At 47.3% G+C, this 18,516-nt stretch overlaps 1 protein-coding gene across 2 annotated transcripts in view; it reads left to right on the top strand.

The window, feature by feature from the left end:
- The first annotated feature begins 357 nt into the window (after positions 1–357).
- PMP22 (peripheral myelin protein 22) overlaps positions 358–18,516 on the top strand; it is a 32,339-nt gene continuing 14,180 nt past the window's right edge. Inside the window, exons 1-3 of one of the 2 annotated variants that reach the window (XM_073310398.1) lie at positions 358–601; positions 3,517–3,617; positions 4,405–4,504. In XM_073310398.1, coding sequence (XP_073166499.1) covers positions 3,540–3,617; positions 4,405–4,504 — 178 coding nt within the window. In that variant the 5' untranslated portion in view covers positions 358–601; positions 3,517–3,539. Of the gene's footprint in view, positions 602–1,651; positions 1,948–3,516; positions 3,618–4,404; positions 4,505–18,516 lie in introns of those variants that run through there. The other variant, XM_073310399.1, reaches the window with a different exon arrangement.

Here is an 18,516-nt window from a genome sequence, read left to right as displayed (position 1 = left end):
GCAAACAATACCCAATAGGCCAGTCCTCAGAATTAATAGAGCTGCACCAATTTCCACCAGCTGAAGATCTGACCCTAACCCCCGAGCAGCGCTGTCTGGCCTCTTCCCTCTCCCTTCAGGCCTGGAAACATTTAGCTGTTTTGCCAACTCCTTGAATGACAGCTTCCAGGAGGAGATCGCTATTTATTGTTCTAGCATCCAGGGCTTTGAATAAGCCTTTTAACTGGGATGGAGGTCTCTCAGCCACTCCTTTCCATTTAATCTCCAGCGCCCCCTAAATAGCCCCTGCGTGCCGGCTGTGTTCTGGGGAGGAGATAAGGATAGGAGCTGTCTCTTTAAATACTAGAGGCTGTGCTCTCTCAGGCCACCGTGACATATCTGGGCGTTGGACTGGGGGATGAATAAACAGTGAATGCACCAGATCTGTGGTTTCAGAGAAGGACTCCGATCCGTCAGGGATCCCCCTTTCAACTCGACCCACGCCACGAGTGGCTTTTAGCATCCTCTGGGATCCTGCCCCTGCTGGAGGAACTTTAATGCACGCTGGGCTGGCTTTCTAGGAGCTACCATTGTCAGGAAGAGCTGCACGCTTTGGAGCTTGGTAAGTCTTTGGTGGTGAAATCCCAGCTCTGTCAGCAAAGCCCCCACCACCAGACAAGCAAAGAGGGGGGCGCTTTCTACTGGCCTTTCTCTTCCCTGCACTGTGACTCCTCTCCAAAGCGCCATGCAATTTGGAGACAGGCGTTTACAAGAAAATAAGCGAGTGGCAAACATGCGCGATTGTATTTGGATGAGCCTAACACAGCAAGACCATTAGAAAGCCAGGCGGGTGAGCGCGGGAGAAAGCAAAAAGGCAAGAGACCGAAGCAGCAGCGGCAGCAAAAGCAAAGTCTGGTGCATTTAAATTAGGCTGACGCCTCTCTTCAGGACTTTGTGAAGCGCTTGGGGATCCCGCGGGTGGAGGAGCGTTTTAGGAGCAGGGTGAATGGTTTGGTTTCCCAGAGGATTAAGGAGAACAGGGGGGCGTGTATTCCCCCCCCAACCGCTGAGGGGTGAGGAGCGGGAATCTGAGGGGTGAGGAGCTGGGCTCACCCCATGCGCCCCCCGTCCCCAGCCACGCTGCGCCCTTCGCGTTCCCGGGGCGGCCACTCGCACGGTGCCCGCCGGGGCTGGCGGAGCGGGCCTTTCCCCGGCTGCAGCCGCCTGCCCCTCGCCGGAGAGCAAGGGCCGCCGCCCTGCCAGGAGCCCGCAGGCTGGGGTGGGGGCTCGGTTGGAGGCTAGCGGAGCGCCAGGCCGGTGGCACGGATGCCCCTGCAGCCCCCAGGCAGGGCTGCAGCCGCCTCGCCGCCCTCCGCGCACGAATCGAAGGGGGCCGGGAGCAGCCCGCCGAGCGGATCCTCTGGGGACGGGGCGTCCTGCACTGGGGGGGTCCCCGACCCCACCCCGCCAGCGCCGCCGTGTAGGGTGCGGCCGCTCTGGGGTGCTGCGGGGACATGCGGCTCCCCCAAGCCGTGGGCTCGCCTCTTCCCCACGTGGGCCGATGAGACATGCGCGGGGGGGGTGCCGAGTCCGGCGTGATCCAAACGGGCGGGAGTAAAAGTTCCCTGCGGCGGCAGCGGCGACCGAGCGGCTTTTTTTTTTTTTCCTGGGGGATTATTTATAGCCGGCTCCGCTGCCTGGCCGGGCTCCCTCTGCCGGACCCAGGGACACACCCTGCGGCACAGACGCAATCCGGGGCGTTGTTCCTCGTTAAAGGAGAAACTTTATAACTTCGCGCTTTGCCCTCCTCGCCTCCCTCTCTCCAGCCCCCTGGCTCCGTTTGCCGTGGGCAAAGGGACGGGCGCATACCCGCACCCACCAGCTGGATTTGCTCCTTTGCTTCGGTTTGAGCTTTTCGGGCCAGTCGAGCCCCTGGGACGCCGCTTGGTGGGTGACGATTGCAGGGAAGTAAGTAGCAGCCGCACCGCCCAGGAGCGGGTTATTTTCGATCGTGGAAGCGAGGGGAGGATTTGGGGGAAGATGAGGCGATCCCAGTAGTGTGGCAGCGTATGACCCCCACCCAGTAGCTGTCTTGCCTCTGTCTGCAAATAAATCCCCTTCATCATCCGCGATTCTGCCTGTCAGTGGGTCCCCTATTGCTTGGTTACGCTGCAGTTTCACCCTCTTGTTCTGTAGTAATCTCTGTGCCAAACCCAGCTTGTTCTGTTGTGTTGCTTTTTTTTTTTTTTTAAAGCAGATTCACTCCCCTATACGGATTCCATGAACCTGCTCCAGACCTGACCTCACTTTGTTATAATTAGAAACAGTTTGACCATTGAAGAACGTTAGCTGGGTTTTTTGTCCTCCCCGAGACCCGCTTTGTATTTTTGTAACCTGGTTGATTTCCATGGGCTGCGTGCACGGACGGTTGCTTGCAGTGGGGGTGTAGCTGTGTTGGTTTCTCTATGGAAAGACTCCGCACGTGTACACACACACACACACACACACACACAATGCGCTGCGTGGTCATTTCCCTTTCTTTCCGCAGAGCTGGTTCACCAGCTCTGTTGGCCTTGCTCAGCTATTTGAGAAGCCCAGTGGCTGGAGTTGGGGCATGGATCTCGTCGAGGAGGTCCTGACTTTAACGGAGTCTAAATGTTGGCTGTGAAGTGGAGAATAGTGGCTTTGTGGAATAAGGGTTTCCAGCCCCCTCCCCCTACCTGAGTCTCTGAGCTAAAAATATTTGATCAAGGGACTAGTCCTGGCGGGTTTTTATATAAAAAATCTTTGGCTGGAAACCTGGGCTTTCGTATTGTTGTGATGCTGCTTCAGGAAAAAGAAACCCTTATTTTATCTTTGGCTAATGACACTTCCAAGACAGGCTGAGCCAAGTGGAAATTTTGAGGAATGTAATGGAATTTGCATTTCTCCCTGTATCCTGAGCCATCAAACTCTAGACCATAAAACACTTTAAGCGTGGAAGGTTAGAAAGGGTGGAAGGAAAATAATGTAGAAGTTGAAGGTTCCTTGGTGTTTTTGCCGGATTTTTTAGAACATTCCCAGCCCTTCTCTGGGCATGGCAAAGAAAACCCCTCTTAGATAGGTTTGCTGCCCTTTTCCAAGCTGGACGATGTCTGGCATTTCTCAAAGCTGGCTCTGTCCTTTTCAGGCTTGCAACATTTGTCTCTAGTACTGTAGAGCCACACCAGGGATTTTTGTCCAACCCTGGGAGCCTGTCCCTTTCGCATTGTAAACCCCAGTTAGCGCTTTAAAAATCTCCCCGACCCCTCCAAATAGCTGCATTTCTTTGCTAAAAGAGATGTTGCTCTGGCGAAGAAATGCATTTAATACAAATTGTTGAGCCTCATTAAACTTGAGCCCCTGTGCTTAGTCTCTGTTGCTGCAGCGACCCCTGCTGCCCTTTCAGATCTAGTTATCCCTAAATGCTGGACACACCCCACATAGACACAAATGCAAGGGCTGACTGCAAGGGGTTTTGCTATCACTTAAAAGCGTGTCTCTTTTTTTCCCCTTCAGATCTTTCCAAAACTTCAGCCAAAATGCTCCTTTTGTTGCTGGGGATCATCGTGCTGCATGTTGCGGTTCTGGTGCTGCTCTTTGTCTCAACAATCGTTAGTGTAAGTACAAACTTTATCTCCCCGCCGCGCCCCCGTGATCGATCTTCTTCACATGGGAACATGGGGGATGTGAGTAGATCAGAATCCATTGCACAGTTCCATGTGTAAGATTTGTCTATGTAGATAAAACTAAGGGACAGATTTTTTGAAATTAAAGGGTGCTCCTCATTCCTCCAATACCAGACCTTAATTAATACAGGGCCTCTGAAAGAATTAACATGGCCAATCTAGACAGACATGTTTGTGGGTTTTGTTGTTGTTTTTTTAATGCAGAGCTAGTCACTTCCAGACTAGCTTTCAAAGAGCTTTGTTTTTTTTTACGACCTTAAAAAACTACTTCTATAATAATCTCTAAACTGGTTGGGATTCATATGAAACAGTTACTGTAGCTTTCTATGCTGCCAAGAAAATGTGAGAGAGAAGTGAAGCGTTTGAGAGCTTTGGTACATGTTTAAAGAGAATCACAAAAGTCTTCTCTTTTACGCAGCTGAGTCTAAATCAGGTAAAGAACAACGCAGAGTGTTTTTTTTTTTTTTCAAAACTCAATTGAAGTGTGTGTGTGTGTGTGTGTAATGCATGTGCACACATTGAAATAGAGACATGAAACAGAAATAACCAAAGCAACTGTAAGAATGCAAAAGATAACAAGAATGAACATGCGCTATTATGTCGGATCCTTTGCAAGCGCATTTAGTTGAGCAAAAGCTTATCTTTTACTTTGGTAACCCTGCTCTGCCTCCCCCCGGCATTTGCTGCCGCCTCTCACAGATTTGTGCATCTCTTTCAGCAATGGCTCATAGTTAACGGGCGTACGGCAGACCTTTGGCAGAACTGCAGCACTTTAGGGGTCCAGAGTTCCTTTCAGTGTGTAACGTCCTCCACGAACGGTGAGTGCTCTGACATCTCGTCTGTTTCTTCAGCAATGGAGATTTTCATCCCTTTAACTCCTCCCCCACACCTTTAGAAATAGACCTGTATTGCAGAACAATCTTGTACCAGACAGAGCCTGCAGAGTCAAGCATGATTAATCGAGGGGCTTGGTTCTGTCCCTCATGTCAGAGGTTCTTTAAGCATTGTTACTCAGGCAGTTTTCTCAGTACTGCTTCTGGAGTACAGTACCTGAATAGAGGTGGAAGAATTAGGCCCTAAATAAAGCTACAGAGCAGGGTGGAACTGAGGGAGAGGAATTTAACTAATTTCATATAAGGGCTGCCATTCTATTAATGGTTCTTCTGGATTGCTCCTTACTTGTACCTGAAGTGGGCACATCTCACCTGTTTTGCAGGGCCTCTGTCTGTACAGCAGCTCATCACACACTAGAACACCAGGGCTTAATTCACTGATGCACAGAGCTTTGTGCAGTCATTTACACCGTGCTGACTAGGTGGGGCAGGATACCCACTTCGCACTGGCGTGCATGGCTGCATGAGATGCTGTGCAATGAAGGATCAGGCCCACGTGGCCAGGTTCTGGGCTCAGATGTGCACATGTGAGTCATGGTGAAGTCAGTAGATCAGATTCCTGCTCTCTGTGATGTCAGCGTGAGCCCAGAGTAACGTCATTAAGATCTGCAGAATCATTCCAAATTTATGTCTGTGTAACTGAGAGCAGAATTTGGCCCATTGAATTACTAGTTGGGGAGAAGCCATGGGTCAGGTCCTGTCCCCAGGCCTTGCTACGTTCTGTAGTTGTGGTATGTTGACAGTACCCTCAGCTGCAGTGGGGGATGACCCCATGTGACCTCTTTGCAATATGCTCCTCACCATTACTCTTACTAGGTAATACCTAGATAAACAAACATGGGCAGTCCTTGGAGTGGGGCTTTCTACTGCTGGGACAAGTGTGCGCTAGTTATTCTAGGCATGCCTCTTGTTTGCTGAAGGGGATGAAGTGTTAAAGGGCCAGAGCAGAGCAGTTTTGCTCTATGAAAAACACCCGCTGGGTCCTTGGGGTAGTCAGTCACTTCTTTTTATACCACCTGCCTCTGTGCATATTGCTAAGCAACCAGGACAGAACTCCAACATTCCCCTCTGCCAGTGGTTAGCTGCTACTCCCAGGATGGGTCCCAACTCCCTGCAGTTATGGTGCAAGTTAGTGCTCCAGATGGTCACTTATCCCAGGGAGGTGGAAGGAGTTTGAGGACAGTTGACCATTGCAGACGTTCCCTGCTCCATCTCCGTTACACCAATGCTTGCTCTCTACCTATGCTCCCATCTCTGCAGTTTCCTGAGCACAGTGGATTTGCGAAAGCTAAGCATTTAAGAGCTTCCCATTCCTTGGCTGGGGTGGGCTAGTCCAGCACTCTCTACATCCGCCTGTGTGAATGGAGCCTGGGTCACACTCCCAAAGTTTCTATTAAAACTTGAGCCACAGTAACCCATGCTGTTGTAGTTATCCTTATATGCATGGTTATTTCTGTAGCATGTATATTGGGTAGAGAGCAAAATAGGGTTTTTGTATCTATCACATTTTACTTACTTTCATGTATGTCTGGAGTCATTCAGCGGAGTTGCTCTAGATTTATACTGAGCACAGGGAGCCATATCTTGCCATCAACTTTTCAGACTAGCCTGCCGTTGAAATCAGTGGGAGCAGAGCTCTTCTTTAAGAATTAACGGCTCAGAATTATGACCTACGAGTTTCAGAGCACAAAAAGTCTGCATAGAAGGTAGGGACCCGGTTCTACTCTGCCTTACATGAGTGTAAATCATCAGTGACCCCATTTGATTTCAGCCAGGGTGACAGTGGTGTCAATGAGATCAGATTCAGGTGTGTAGAAGTCCCATGGAAAGCACACTGATCCAAAGCTAGCTTTGGTAGCGGAGTGCCTCACGCTTTGATCAGCTGGCTTGTCCGCGTTGTGTGAGGCCAAGGAGTTGCCTCTGTACATTGTGGGTACAGAATTACCAAGTGATGCAGGGGAGGCAGAGTGGTATAGTGGATAGCACACTGGACTGGGGCTCAGGGGACTTGCATTCTAGTATTGGCATGTTGAATGACCTTGTACCCAGCCACGTCACCTCTCTGCCTCAGTTTCTCCCTCCTATATATATGATATGGTTCCTTGGGCTCAGTATAAATCTAGAGCAACTCTGCTGAATCACTCCAGACATATATATGGGATCATGATCCAGGCATCCTTTAGAAGTCGCTTTGAGATCTGCTAATGAAAAGTGCTACATAAGAACTAAGTACAATTATCTGGACAATTTTTTAGTTGAGTGATTGGTATGGGGTTTTATTACTATCATTGCTAGCTTTAGGAATTTGTACCTTGACTTTCCTCTCGGAACAGTTTGATCCCAGCATATCCTCAGTGAGTTCAGTGGAATCACTCCTGATTTACACTAGTGTAATTGAGAGTAGAACCACATCTCTGGTCTGTGACAGTGTGACCTGCTGCCCCTGAGATGCCAAGGAGGGGGAAGGATCTTAAGATTGAGCCACTAGATTGAACATAACACTGATGCCAGGGCTGGTGGGGAACATTTGCTATGTGGAAAAGGAGAGCATTGCGGGTGGTATGTGCAGGGAGTGAAGCCTTCGTGTAACTTAGCAAGTTCTTATCACTCTCTACCTTGCAGGAAAGTGAGTCTCTGATGTAATTTTCTAGTAGGAGTTTTCTGGAGATCAGGTTTAAAACACTCCAAACTAGCCAGTCTGCTGGTAGTGAAATACTCGTGGAGACCCCATGTTGGGAGATACAAGCAGGCGCTCGCCCTACCTCTAATTTTAACTGTACTTAAAGCAGTAGCATGTTTCTCATCTCGGGAAGAGGCTCAAATTTCTAAGGTGTTGGTGGAGTGGCTTAGGCCTTCTTCACAGCCTTCCAGCAACACCTAGTGGCCACAAGTCAGACCAGCTGTGGAAACCAGCTGGAATCTTCTGTTGCATCACTGTAAATTATCATAGTTATGTCCTGAATCAGCATTTGGCAATATTGGCCTTATACTGCTATCTGCAACGTAGGTAGGCTGGTTCAGATTCACTCATGCATGCTCAAAACCAGCTGTACATGTGCTTAAAATAAGGGCTGCAGTAATTGCGCCCTGAACATGGGCACCCTTTTTTTGCAGAGAGGGAGAAAGGCATATTTTTATGGATGACAGTTTGTTACTTTAGATAGCTAAATAGCTTGACCCCAGTATTTACAGTATCCTCGACATTTTCTATAGGGCAGTGTAGGGAATATAGTAAATAACAAGATAATCTTACCTTGGGAAAGAGTATTTTTTTAAAGGGGGAACTCTTTAGCTACTTGTGATCAGACCTGAATGCTGATGGTGATAGCAGAATAAATTACACACCTGTAACCAGTGAGGGTGGAACCCTTTTAGATCCTTTCAAGTGATTTATTTTTTCTATTCGAGGCACACAGTTGAGCAGCCGGTAAAAAATTTGACCTGCCACTGCTAGTTGGATATTTGGATTGCAGGATGCATGCGTGTACAGTAGTGCTTTTCCTGCTTATGCCCAGCTCCTCCATTCTTGCGAGCCGGCAGAATAATGAAATCTGAACTACTTCGAGGAGTTGTAACCCAAATCCAACACAAGCCAGGAAGATTCACATAAATTCAACCTTCCATCCTTATTTGAATGCTCCTCTCCTGCCGTTTGCCTACATGAAGACTCTGGTCCTGCCATGAACTACAGGCTGCTGGAGCCATGCAAAACCCTTGGGACGCCAGCGGGGTTTTGCATGGGCAAAGGGGGTCTGACAACATCCATCTCTTTGCAGGATAAGGGCTTTATGCATTAGCTAAATTACTATTTAGAATGGTAGCCCCAAGGATCCCCTGTCATGGGCCAGGGGCCCATGGTGCCATTTTCTGGGCACACACAGAACAAAAAGACAGTCCCTGCCCCAGAGAGCTCACAGTCTCTCTCTTGCAGTTGTTTTCCATTTTGCTTGAGGCTGATCCGTTTTGTTGTGTTTTTTCAATAGAGAAAATATTGTGTGATATTTTTATTTTCTAGATAAGGTAAGCTAATCTTGCCCCCATTCCCATTGTCTTTGAGCACCTCACCAGCTTTACTGTGTTCATCCTCCCAATCCCGCTTTTGAGGTAGGGCAGTGGTATTATTTCCACCGTACAGATGGGAAGCTAAGCACAGAGACACTAAGCGATTTGCCCAGGGTCATACAAGAAGTCTGTGGTGGAGCATGGAAGTGAGCCTGGGTCTCAGGTCAGGAACCTAGGTGCTGGACAACTCCCCCCTTCCCCCACCCCAAGAGAATCAGAGACTTTAAATGCTCTTTCTCTTGGGGGGATAAATCACATTAACCCCTCCCCCCAATATATTTTCAATTTTTTCAGCATATTGTTTCCATCTTCTATGCTATTAGCTAAAAGTATACTTATTTCCCCCCTCCCCCACCGCCAATACAAAGTATGTTCCACAAGAGTCCAGGGGAGACTCATGGAAATATGTTTTCAATACATACACCATGCCTGTTGCACAGTATCCTAAAAAGCTTTAGGAAAACTTTTTTCTGTGCCTCTGTCAAAGACACTGCTCAACATTTAATAATGTGGCACTAAATTCCGCCCTTGGGGGTGGATATGAAATTCCTACTGAAGAATTTGGCAGAACTTAGTCCTTTAGTAGAGATGATTTCTCCCCACCCGCCCCCGGGCAACCCGCCATAAGAGTTAAGTCTGTATTGTAGAGTAATCACTTGCCAGATTTCCCCCCTCTCTTTCGCTAAACTCATGTACCACCTCCTGCAACATTATCATAATTGTTAGCAATAAAATAGGGCCTGATCTTGCACTTTGGAAGTCCAATGGGAGTTTTGCCATTGACTTCATTGGGCTCCACATCAATTGCATAGTGCTCATACTTCGACTGGAAACTCTGCAGAGCGGAGTCTGTGTTTGTACCTCACCTAGCACAGTGGGTCCTGGTCCAGGTGCTACAAATACATCATAATAATTGTTTGTTCATAGATCCCAGAGCTTCATAAATTTTAGAGATGGGGAAAATGGAGGCAAAGAGAGGCTAAGGAACTTGCTCAAAATCAAACAAGCTGAATTCGTCCAACTTCCACCGAGTGGTGGTTGAGGCTGGAATTTTCAGAAGAGCTTAGAATGTTGGGCGCTGAAAGCCAAGCTATGTGTCTCCCAGCAGGAGATGGTGGGTGCTTTGGAGAACATAGTCTTTGTTTAGGTGCTTTCATGGGAGCTGAGCAAACCGGAAGATCCGGTCCCAGTGGCGGGTGCTGAGCCTTTGACATTTCAGCCCATCCTCCTGTGCCATGCAGGTCATGCCTTTGAAATCAGTGGGTGGCACAACCAGCCCCGAAGTTAAATATCTGGGAACAGAACCTAGTTCTCCTGATTCCTAGTGTTTAGGTGCAAGCCACTAGCCCACAGTTCCCTCATTTGGAACTTGTAAACTTTCAGCAGCTGGTGGGTTGGCTCCCGGTTGAAGCTGAATAATGACTTCAGGAATTTTTTCCGGAGCACACGAGTCTGGCAGGCATGTTGCAATACTATGGAAGGACGTTCGGAGACGAGTAAGCATCACAGTCAGTGTGGGATGCCCCGTTCCTTTGGCTTTCATGTCTGTGGGCTCATTGCTTTGTTTGCAGCATTTGCTTGCTAGATAATGTCATTTGTCAAGAGGCTGAGAATTATGCCAAAAATGTTGCAATCGCTGCTTAATTTAAGCTGCTTGGCATTCCTGGAGCAGATTTATCTGAGGAATTCAGCACTGAATCCCAGAATTGTATATTTAACAGGTTATGGGTCAGATTCTCAACTAGCAGGGGTGCTGGAACAATTTGTAAAGTGTGGGGGCTGAGAGCCATTGAACAAAACTGTAAACCCTGGATATAATGGAAAACACTTCAAGCCAGGCAGGCAGAACCCCTAGTTCCAGTACCTATGTACTCGTGTAAATCTAGTAAAGTCTAGAGTTATGCCAGCAGAGGTTTTTGACCCTATGAGTTTTAAAGCTCTTAAGTAGAGCTGGACAGAATTTTTCAAACTTTTCAAACTCCCCCCCCCCCCCCCCTGCAAAAAACAGAATTTTTCACAAGAATGTGCAGATTTTTTCCACCTTCCAATTTTTATGTTTTTCAAACATTTTTTGATGGAATCTTTAAATGGACAACCCTGCCCCTCCCATCCCCACTGGCTTCAGGATTGTTTGATAACATGTTTTTCCTGTTTCCTCTTTCTGTTCCTCAAATTGCCACTTTGTGACTTTGTTGGCTGGCTTGGTCACTGCTTGGGTTTGTGGGTATCCTTTGGTAATTGAAGGGATTGGTTTTTGAAAATAATCCTATGGGAACTTTGCAGACTGCAAAGCAGATGGTTACTAAGCACCACGGGAGGAAAGGGACTTTCCAGTTTGCTGATATGATGACCACCATATTGGTCCATACATCAGGGACTGGAAGAGGGACCTGCACAGCTAAAAGCATAAGCTGCTAAGCTTGAACTAAAAGAGCCAAGGCTCACTTGCTGCAGGCCCGTAAGAAACTCCTACCCTTCTATGGATTGGGCACAGAGCAGGACCTGTGACACGCCCACCCATGGGTTCCACTGACCGTTCTGAAGACGGCTCTCATGACACTTGGATACCTCACAGCAATACAGACTCTGATCCTGGACTGACTGCTCTGCATTGGTCCACTGGCACACCAGGCCCTCAACCTTGCATTGAGCCTTGGAAGGCTTCCTCCTTGTAGAGCGATCCTTGAGTGGCATAGACTAGAGCCATAATAGTGGCTCCCTGCTGCTGCTGGCGTGAGGAAGGGGAAAGGTGGTATGTCCAGTGCTCCCCTGGGCCCCAGCAGTCCCTAGCTGCTGGGACTGGCCTAGCTCAGAGTACCCTAAATTCCCAGGAAAGCAGAGAAACTCTTAGGCCCCCTCCTGCTGCTGTGGTGAGTGTTCCACATCCACTGATGAGTGTCCAGTCTATAATCTGCATAGATGGGAGCCAGGCCAACGCAAGTCACCATTTACTCAGGGAGATGGCTCGTGATGGTGCAGCTACAGCAATGTACCTACATTGGTGGCTAAAAACCCCAGTGCAGCCAAGCCTTGAGAGAGACAGAGCCATGCAGCAGAGCCAGGATTAGAAATCTGGAGTTCCTAGGTCCCCTGCCCTGACCACTAGACAGTGCTTCTGAGTTGCTGGAGAGGTCGTCTTTTGGAGGAAAATTCTCTCCATGAATTTGCAGTGATTAATCACACTGCTGTGACACAAACCCCACATGAAAAGCAGGGAGGGCAGTGGAAGCCGTGCATGTGGAATAGGTGCACAATACTTGACAGCAAGCCACGCTAGACTGGCAAAGAAAATTTTGCCCTTGCCTAAGACTGAGGCTTCAGATGGATTTTCTTTGGATCGGGAGAAGCAGGAAAGAAACATAGCATTTGTGTTATGGTTCTCTAATACCGTGAGCCCTGCAATTTGACCTATCTGCTATTCTTAATAAGAGTTCCACTATTCATATCTACTTTGAAACACATGATGCAGAAATACACACTGCTTCATAGCCTTCTCATTGAATGGATTTGCCATTTCTGTGATTCAGAACTACTTTTTATCTTTTTCGTTTCGTTTTTATCTAAGTGTGTTTAAAAGGTAACAGGTATTCTCAATGTCATCTTGTGAAATATAGTCCTAGTGCAGATTAATACAGGTTTTCTTTTCAATTAGCTACTTAAGGGTGACAGAGCAAAAGAGACCAAGTAGCAGGGAAAGGTAAATACCCAGAAGGAGAATTGTCCACCTAGCTGCAAATGCCTAAGCTCCTTATTTTGATTTGTTCACACTACTCTAAATTAGGAGTAACTCCAGTGTAGGATATGAATGGAGGCAGAGAGCTGGCATTGAGTCTCCTATCCTGTTAGTTCATTAATTTGCACGAGGGAGCAGATCCTCAGCTGGTGTAAATTGGCCCACGTCCCTGGAAATCCATGTAAGTGCTGCCTTCTAATGCCAGCTGAAAATTCAGTTCAAGATTAATCTGCTAGAGTTCTCCAGGTTCTCCTGATGCTCTTGCTAATGGGTGCAAGTGATCTGAGCTGAGGCCGGTTATATGGATGCAATGGAGAGCAGAATTTGACCCAGAGTGTAGTAGCTTAACCAGAGCAGACCCTTGACCAAGTTTCCCAGTGAGGTATTGTGTAATGTAGTCTGGGAACCGACATTTCAGGAGAGTACCACAGATTGTCTTTAAAAAGTCCTATTTGCTCTGTGTGGGGATCTTCCTTGCAGACTTGTCTTTGGTGTTGCTCTTGACCCATGACTGAAAACTGCATTAAACCGGTTTGCCCCAAAGAGAAGTGTCACACAGTGTCTCATTCTGTTATTGGCAGCAAGTATAAATCAAACATATGGGCAAAAAGAGCTGCATCATGGAAACGGGGATACAGGAAAATTCTACTCGGCTACCCTGGTGCAAATCTGGATTGGAAAAGCTGGACCAAGTCTTAAAATATCTGTTTCATTGGAGAGGTGGATGCTTTCCATGGCAGGGTGGGGCCTACGCCATTAATTTCTGCAAAATGTGTCTATTTAAAACATTTGAAAGGTTTGTAGTGTTTCAGGTTGCAAAGATAGCCTTCCAAATGTGACTTAATGCAGTGTCACCTTTCTGAGCCTGCAGGAAGACAGCCAACCCCGCCACTGCTCATAGCTTTGCCAGACAGCAGCAGAATGACATTAACAAGGCTGTAGTCAGTTTTGCCAATGCAACGCCTAGCACTCTTACAATAGAATCCAGGAATCGTATTGTCTTTAGACTAGATGTACTAATGATCACATGCAAAGGCTGGTCCCATGCAGTTTGCAGGCTACGTTTAAATGTCTCAGTTTACAGTAATTCAAGCTCATCAGAATTTTCACTATGAAAAAGAGACAGATTCTGATGGCGGTAACACCATTGTAATCGTGGAGTAATCCCACTGAAGTCAATGGAGTGCCTCCAGGATAATACCAGCCTAACGGAGGTTAGAATCCACCCAGTGTCTACTAGCATCTAGGCAACCATAGCTCTGGAATTGCTTCCCACCGGGCAAAGTCAAGAATGTAGAGCTATTAAATGGTTTCAGAGTAACAGCCGTGTTAGTCTGTATTTGCAAAAAGAAAAGGAGTACTTGTGGCGCCTTAGAGACTAACCAATTTATTTGAGCATAAGCTTTCGTGAGCTACAGCTCACTTCATCGATGAAGTGAGCTGTAGCTCATGAAAGCTTGAGCTATTAAATCTTACTCTTGTTACGTGGTCTATAGGAACATCTTACTTTTCTGTCCAATTTTTACAATGTTCTATACTGAAAATATCAAAAGGATGTTGTCAGCTTAAAAGCTACACTTGTCTGACGTTTTTCTACCTACTTTTGTTACGAACACCTGCCGTTCCTGTAACTGTATGAGATTAGAAGTCCATGGTATCTTTCTCCCTCTTCTTTCAATTTAACTGAATAATTAGTCTTTCAGCATTCCCCTGTATCGCGAGTTAGTTTCCCCTGTTGGAGTTTCTTTTACCCAGCAACAGGGGAAAGAAAAAAAAAAAGTATCTGGGGAAAAAATGTGATTGTAAAACCACGAACATTGTTGGGGGGGGACTGTGGGTTTGTCTACACTGCAATCACTGGGTGCATCTGTGACTTGTGTAGCTATACCTGACCTAGCTCTAGTCTGGCAAGGTTGGGTACTGGAGCAGTGAGGCCAGAGCAGAGCAGGCTAGCTGCCTGAGTAATTACCCAGGGTTCTAGGCGGGTTCATGGAAGCCTGGGCTGCTGCAGCCATGTTGCCCCCAAACCTGTGCTAGCTATATTCAAGCTAGCTCCCGTATGTCTAGATGAGCGGCAGTCATGCCCCACAACTGCAGTGTAGACATAATCTCAGGGGAAGGGTGTAGTGCTAGAAACTCCTTTTTATATATATAATTTTTTTTTTGAATTGGTTAGGCATGAAGCTAATCCCATGCCTAAATCTTTGCCAGATCCGGGCAATAGATTTCAGCTGGATGATGTTCCTTACGATACTGGTGACATGCTAAAAATAAAACATAAATTTGTAGTGTCAAGGGTGTCTTAGTCATCCCTGTCTTTGACATCAGTGGGAGTTTCCTGGGGTGAAGTCAGGGGTGAATGTTTTCTGTGGCGGAAGATTCCTTGCGTTAGTCGTTAATGCAGATTGCAGTGTGCTGCAGTTCATGTATAATCTTTTCAGACAAGTTCCAGTGACTTCTGGGATTGAAGTGACTAATGTCACCTTCTGTGTGTCCTTCTTTGTGCTGCAGAACAAATGTAATTCATTGTCCTGTTGTAATACTACTTTCCTGCAGATGAGGGATGTCTGGGACAGATTCACCAGTAGCCTGAAGTGGCTTTGCACCACTTTGTTGAAGTGGATTTTGGCTGCTTTGTATTGGAGCATTGTAGTGAATCTGGCTCAGTGACTGTATTTGATACTGGCTTCAAGTTAGGAAGAAGTATCTGGTGGTGCTAGCATATCTCTCATAATCTCTTTTGAGGGCCGAATCCTGTCTGACCATGAATAGACATGCTTAGCAGAGCGAAGGGCAATGAAAGACCTTAACTTCTATTTGTAAGCATTTCTGCGGTGTTCATCACTGTAGTGTTCAGGCACCTTGCAAATAGCGATGAATTTATCCTTGCTCCATTCCAGTGGTTGAGGGAAGCATCATTATACCCATGTTACAGATGACAAAAAACAATGCACAGAGAGATTAAGTGACTTGCTCATGGTCATCCAGCAGGTCCTAGGCAGAGCTGGGAATAGAACCCAAGGACTTGTTTCTCTCCACTCTTACACTGGAGTAAAGCACAAATAACTCCACTGAAGTCAAAGGGACATATCAGCTAGCTTCTCTGCAAATCACCAGAGTAACTGAGAGCAGAATCAGGTCCCAGATCTCCTGATTCTCAGTCAAGTGTCTTAACTATAGATCATCCTTCTGCAAGGCTTTCCCCCGCCCCATCATTGTGCACAGAGGGCGCAGACAACCTGGCCTCCCATAAGACCCTACACCAGATTTTTCCCATCTCTGTACAGCAGCAGGATTTCCCCTGACTACTGTTGCTGAGATGATGTGAGTGATAGAGAGGAAATGATACAAATATCTCCCTCATACCTTGACACTGTGCACTAAGGATTCAGTTGTTCTGCCTGGCAGGGGCTCCCCAAGGCGCACTGCATTTCCATCCTGGCTGCTCTCAGGAGATACCACATGTGCCAAAACCCAGCCACAGATTCACGAGCCTGAACCCCAGGGATTTGCCGAGAAGCTAGTTGAGACATCATGAAGCTGGCAGTGAGAAGATGCTTAGCTTTTTCCTTGATGCCTCCAGTTTTCCAGTGCCAGCAGGGCACTTTAAAATCTAGATGTCAACCTTCAGGGTCCAAATGGATTGAGTTAGTGTGGATCCAAACCACAGAGGTCTGGCCACTGTGTATCGTGAATTGGGAGGATTCCTCAAGAGTAGCAGGGAAATGCTGTTTTTTCCCCCCCGGGGGGGTGGGGGGAGGTGCAATCTAGCTAGCCATGGTAGCAATGATCTGCTGCTTTCGGAAGCCCAGAATGGCATCTTCTTGCAGAGTGGGAAGGCACGCTGTGTCTTTCACAGCCCTGTTTATGCAGTGCACTTGTATATGAGTCTACGGAGCTTTCTAGAGCTTTAGCCTTCTGGACAAGGGCCTTTTTCAGTGTGGACTGGAGGGAAAGGCAAGGAGGAGGGAAGAATGAGGCAAAGAAAAGAGGACAAGGTGGGAGAATGATCCACAGCTAGAAGGAAGGAAATGGAGCAAAAGAGGAAGCCCTGGGAGGGAACTAAGAGGTCCATAGTTAGGTACCCAATTCCCACTAGGTGCTTATCTGCATCTTTAGGCACCTAAATGCCTTTAAATATCTGGCTGTGGGTGACTATCTTTTGGTGCCCAAAATACTGGCTGGAATTTTCCAAGCCAATTTGGCATTTAGATACATGACTCTTATTAGTTTTGATGGAAGTTGTGAGACTACGTTTTGCTGTGTTTCTACAGCACCTAGGACAGTGAGAGCCTGGTCTGTGACTGGGGTGGAGTGGGGTGGGGTGCAACATAAATAATCTCTCACTTGCTCTGAAAATCCTGACCATTAGCCTTAGCTGCCTCGGTTTCCCCAGATGGAAAATGGCGATGAAATCTTGCCTTACAGAGGGGTTGTGAAGCTCAGTTCATTCATCTTCTGCATCCTTGGATGGCAAAGTACAAGATATTGTCATGGGAACATACTTGAGTCCATGAGATTGATTTCCTTAGGTTTCTGTTCCGTTTTCCATAAGCTAAGCTAATGCCTATTGAACAGAAGCCTAGGCTAGTCTGATGGAACAGTAAATGCAACAATAGGCAAAAACATTTCTTGCAAGAAACGTGACAAAACTGAGAGCAGGGATCATTGTTAAACAGCATTGTGGATAGTGGGTTTAAGAGATCAAATGTCCTGGGGAGAACACTGCTAGGTATGCATACCAGTCTCCCCAGCAGAGTGGTGGTGGTGGTATCTGCAGTAGAGTAACACCTAGAACTTCATCCAAGAGCCGTGCCCCCATTGTGCTAGGTGCTGGACACACACCTATAAACTGATAGTTATACCAGTATACCGCCCCCCACGCACACACCCTGTGGACACTCCGATTCTAGTATAAGAGAGACTCTTTTCAGTTTAGCTTATGTTGCTTGGGAAGGGGCATAATAGTAATACTTGGCTCTTAGCATCAGATCTCAGAATTATTATTTTCATTTACAATGGGGGAAACTGAGTCACAGAGAAGGAATTTAACTCTGATCTGCAGTTCTGTACTTTGGTTTAAGCCACCCCTATGCTGGAATAAGAGGGTCACTCTGGTGCAACTTCCTCTCTAAACAAGGCAGACAAAGACTGGGGAGTGGAAACCTTAGCCCAGAAAGGGGTGGGTTGTTGCAGAGCTGGGAACAGAATCCAGGTCTCCTGACTTCTAGGGCAGCATGCTCCTTGCAGGACCACCCCACCTCGACTTCTAGGGCAGCATGCTCCTTGCAGGACCACCCCACCTCTCCTGGTACGAGGTGCTACAAAGCGAGTGTTCTTGGATGGCCATGGGGCGTGGTTAGTGTTGCTCTTCTGCACAGGGAAATGGGTGAGTAGTGTTCAGGAATGTCCGTGATCTCAAATGGCACTCCCTGGGATGTTTGCCTCCCTAATACACAAAGGGATTGGGCATAGAAGCCAGGGCAGCAGTAAGGCATCTGCACGGGCTGATATAGCCTCACTGGAAAGCTCCTCCATGTAATGCTTAGCACCCTTATCGGTCAGGAATCTTGCAAAGTGCCTCTGGGCTCCTTTATATTTACCAGTCCATAAAGGAGAGGAGGCAGACATGAAAGGGGGCCTGGCTGCATTTTCTTCATTCTTTCATTTAAAGAGAACAATTCCCTCTTCTCCTCTCTCCAGAAGGAGTCCTGTCCTGCCTGCGAAGTGGAGTTTTAGAATTGTTTAATTCCAGACTCCTGTTGCTCTCCAGTGTCCTCTTTACTTGTTATTGCTGGGAGTCTGTCCAGCCACAGTGTGAGTCAGAGATCTGTCGGGAACACTTGTACCATGCTATACCTGACCGCCTCATTGGAATGGCACGAACCAAAACAGTGTGGTACTTGCCATTCTGAGGATCAGCACTGAAACATCCATCTGAGATTCCTTACACAGGCTGCTCAGAGAGGCATCAGTGGGAGGCTAACACAAACCTCTCTGATTGCTGCAGGGATCGTGGGGGGTTGGGAACAAAGCAGAGGGAAAGTTACCATATTTATGGTGCCAGCCTTTACATAGGAAAATATGCAGGCGGATTAGCAACCCCACTAAATCTCTGGCTGCTTTACAGGTTTAGGGTACG

This window comes from Lepidochelys kempii, chromosome 14, assembly GCF_965140265.1.
Source record: "Lepidochelys kempii isolate rLepKem1 chromosome 14, rLepKem1.hap2, whole genome shotgun sequence".
Classification (NCBI taxonomy): Eukaryota; Metazoa; Chordata; order Testudines; family Cheloniidae; genus Lepidochelys; species Lepidochelys kempii.
The sequence above is the reverse complement of the archived record's forward strand: the minus strand, read 5'-3'. Positions and strand labels throughout refer to the sequence as shown.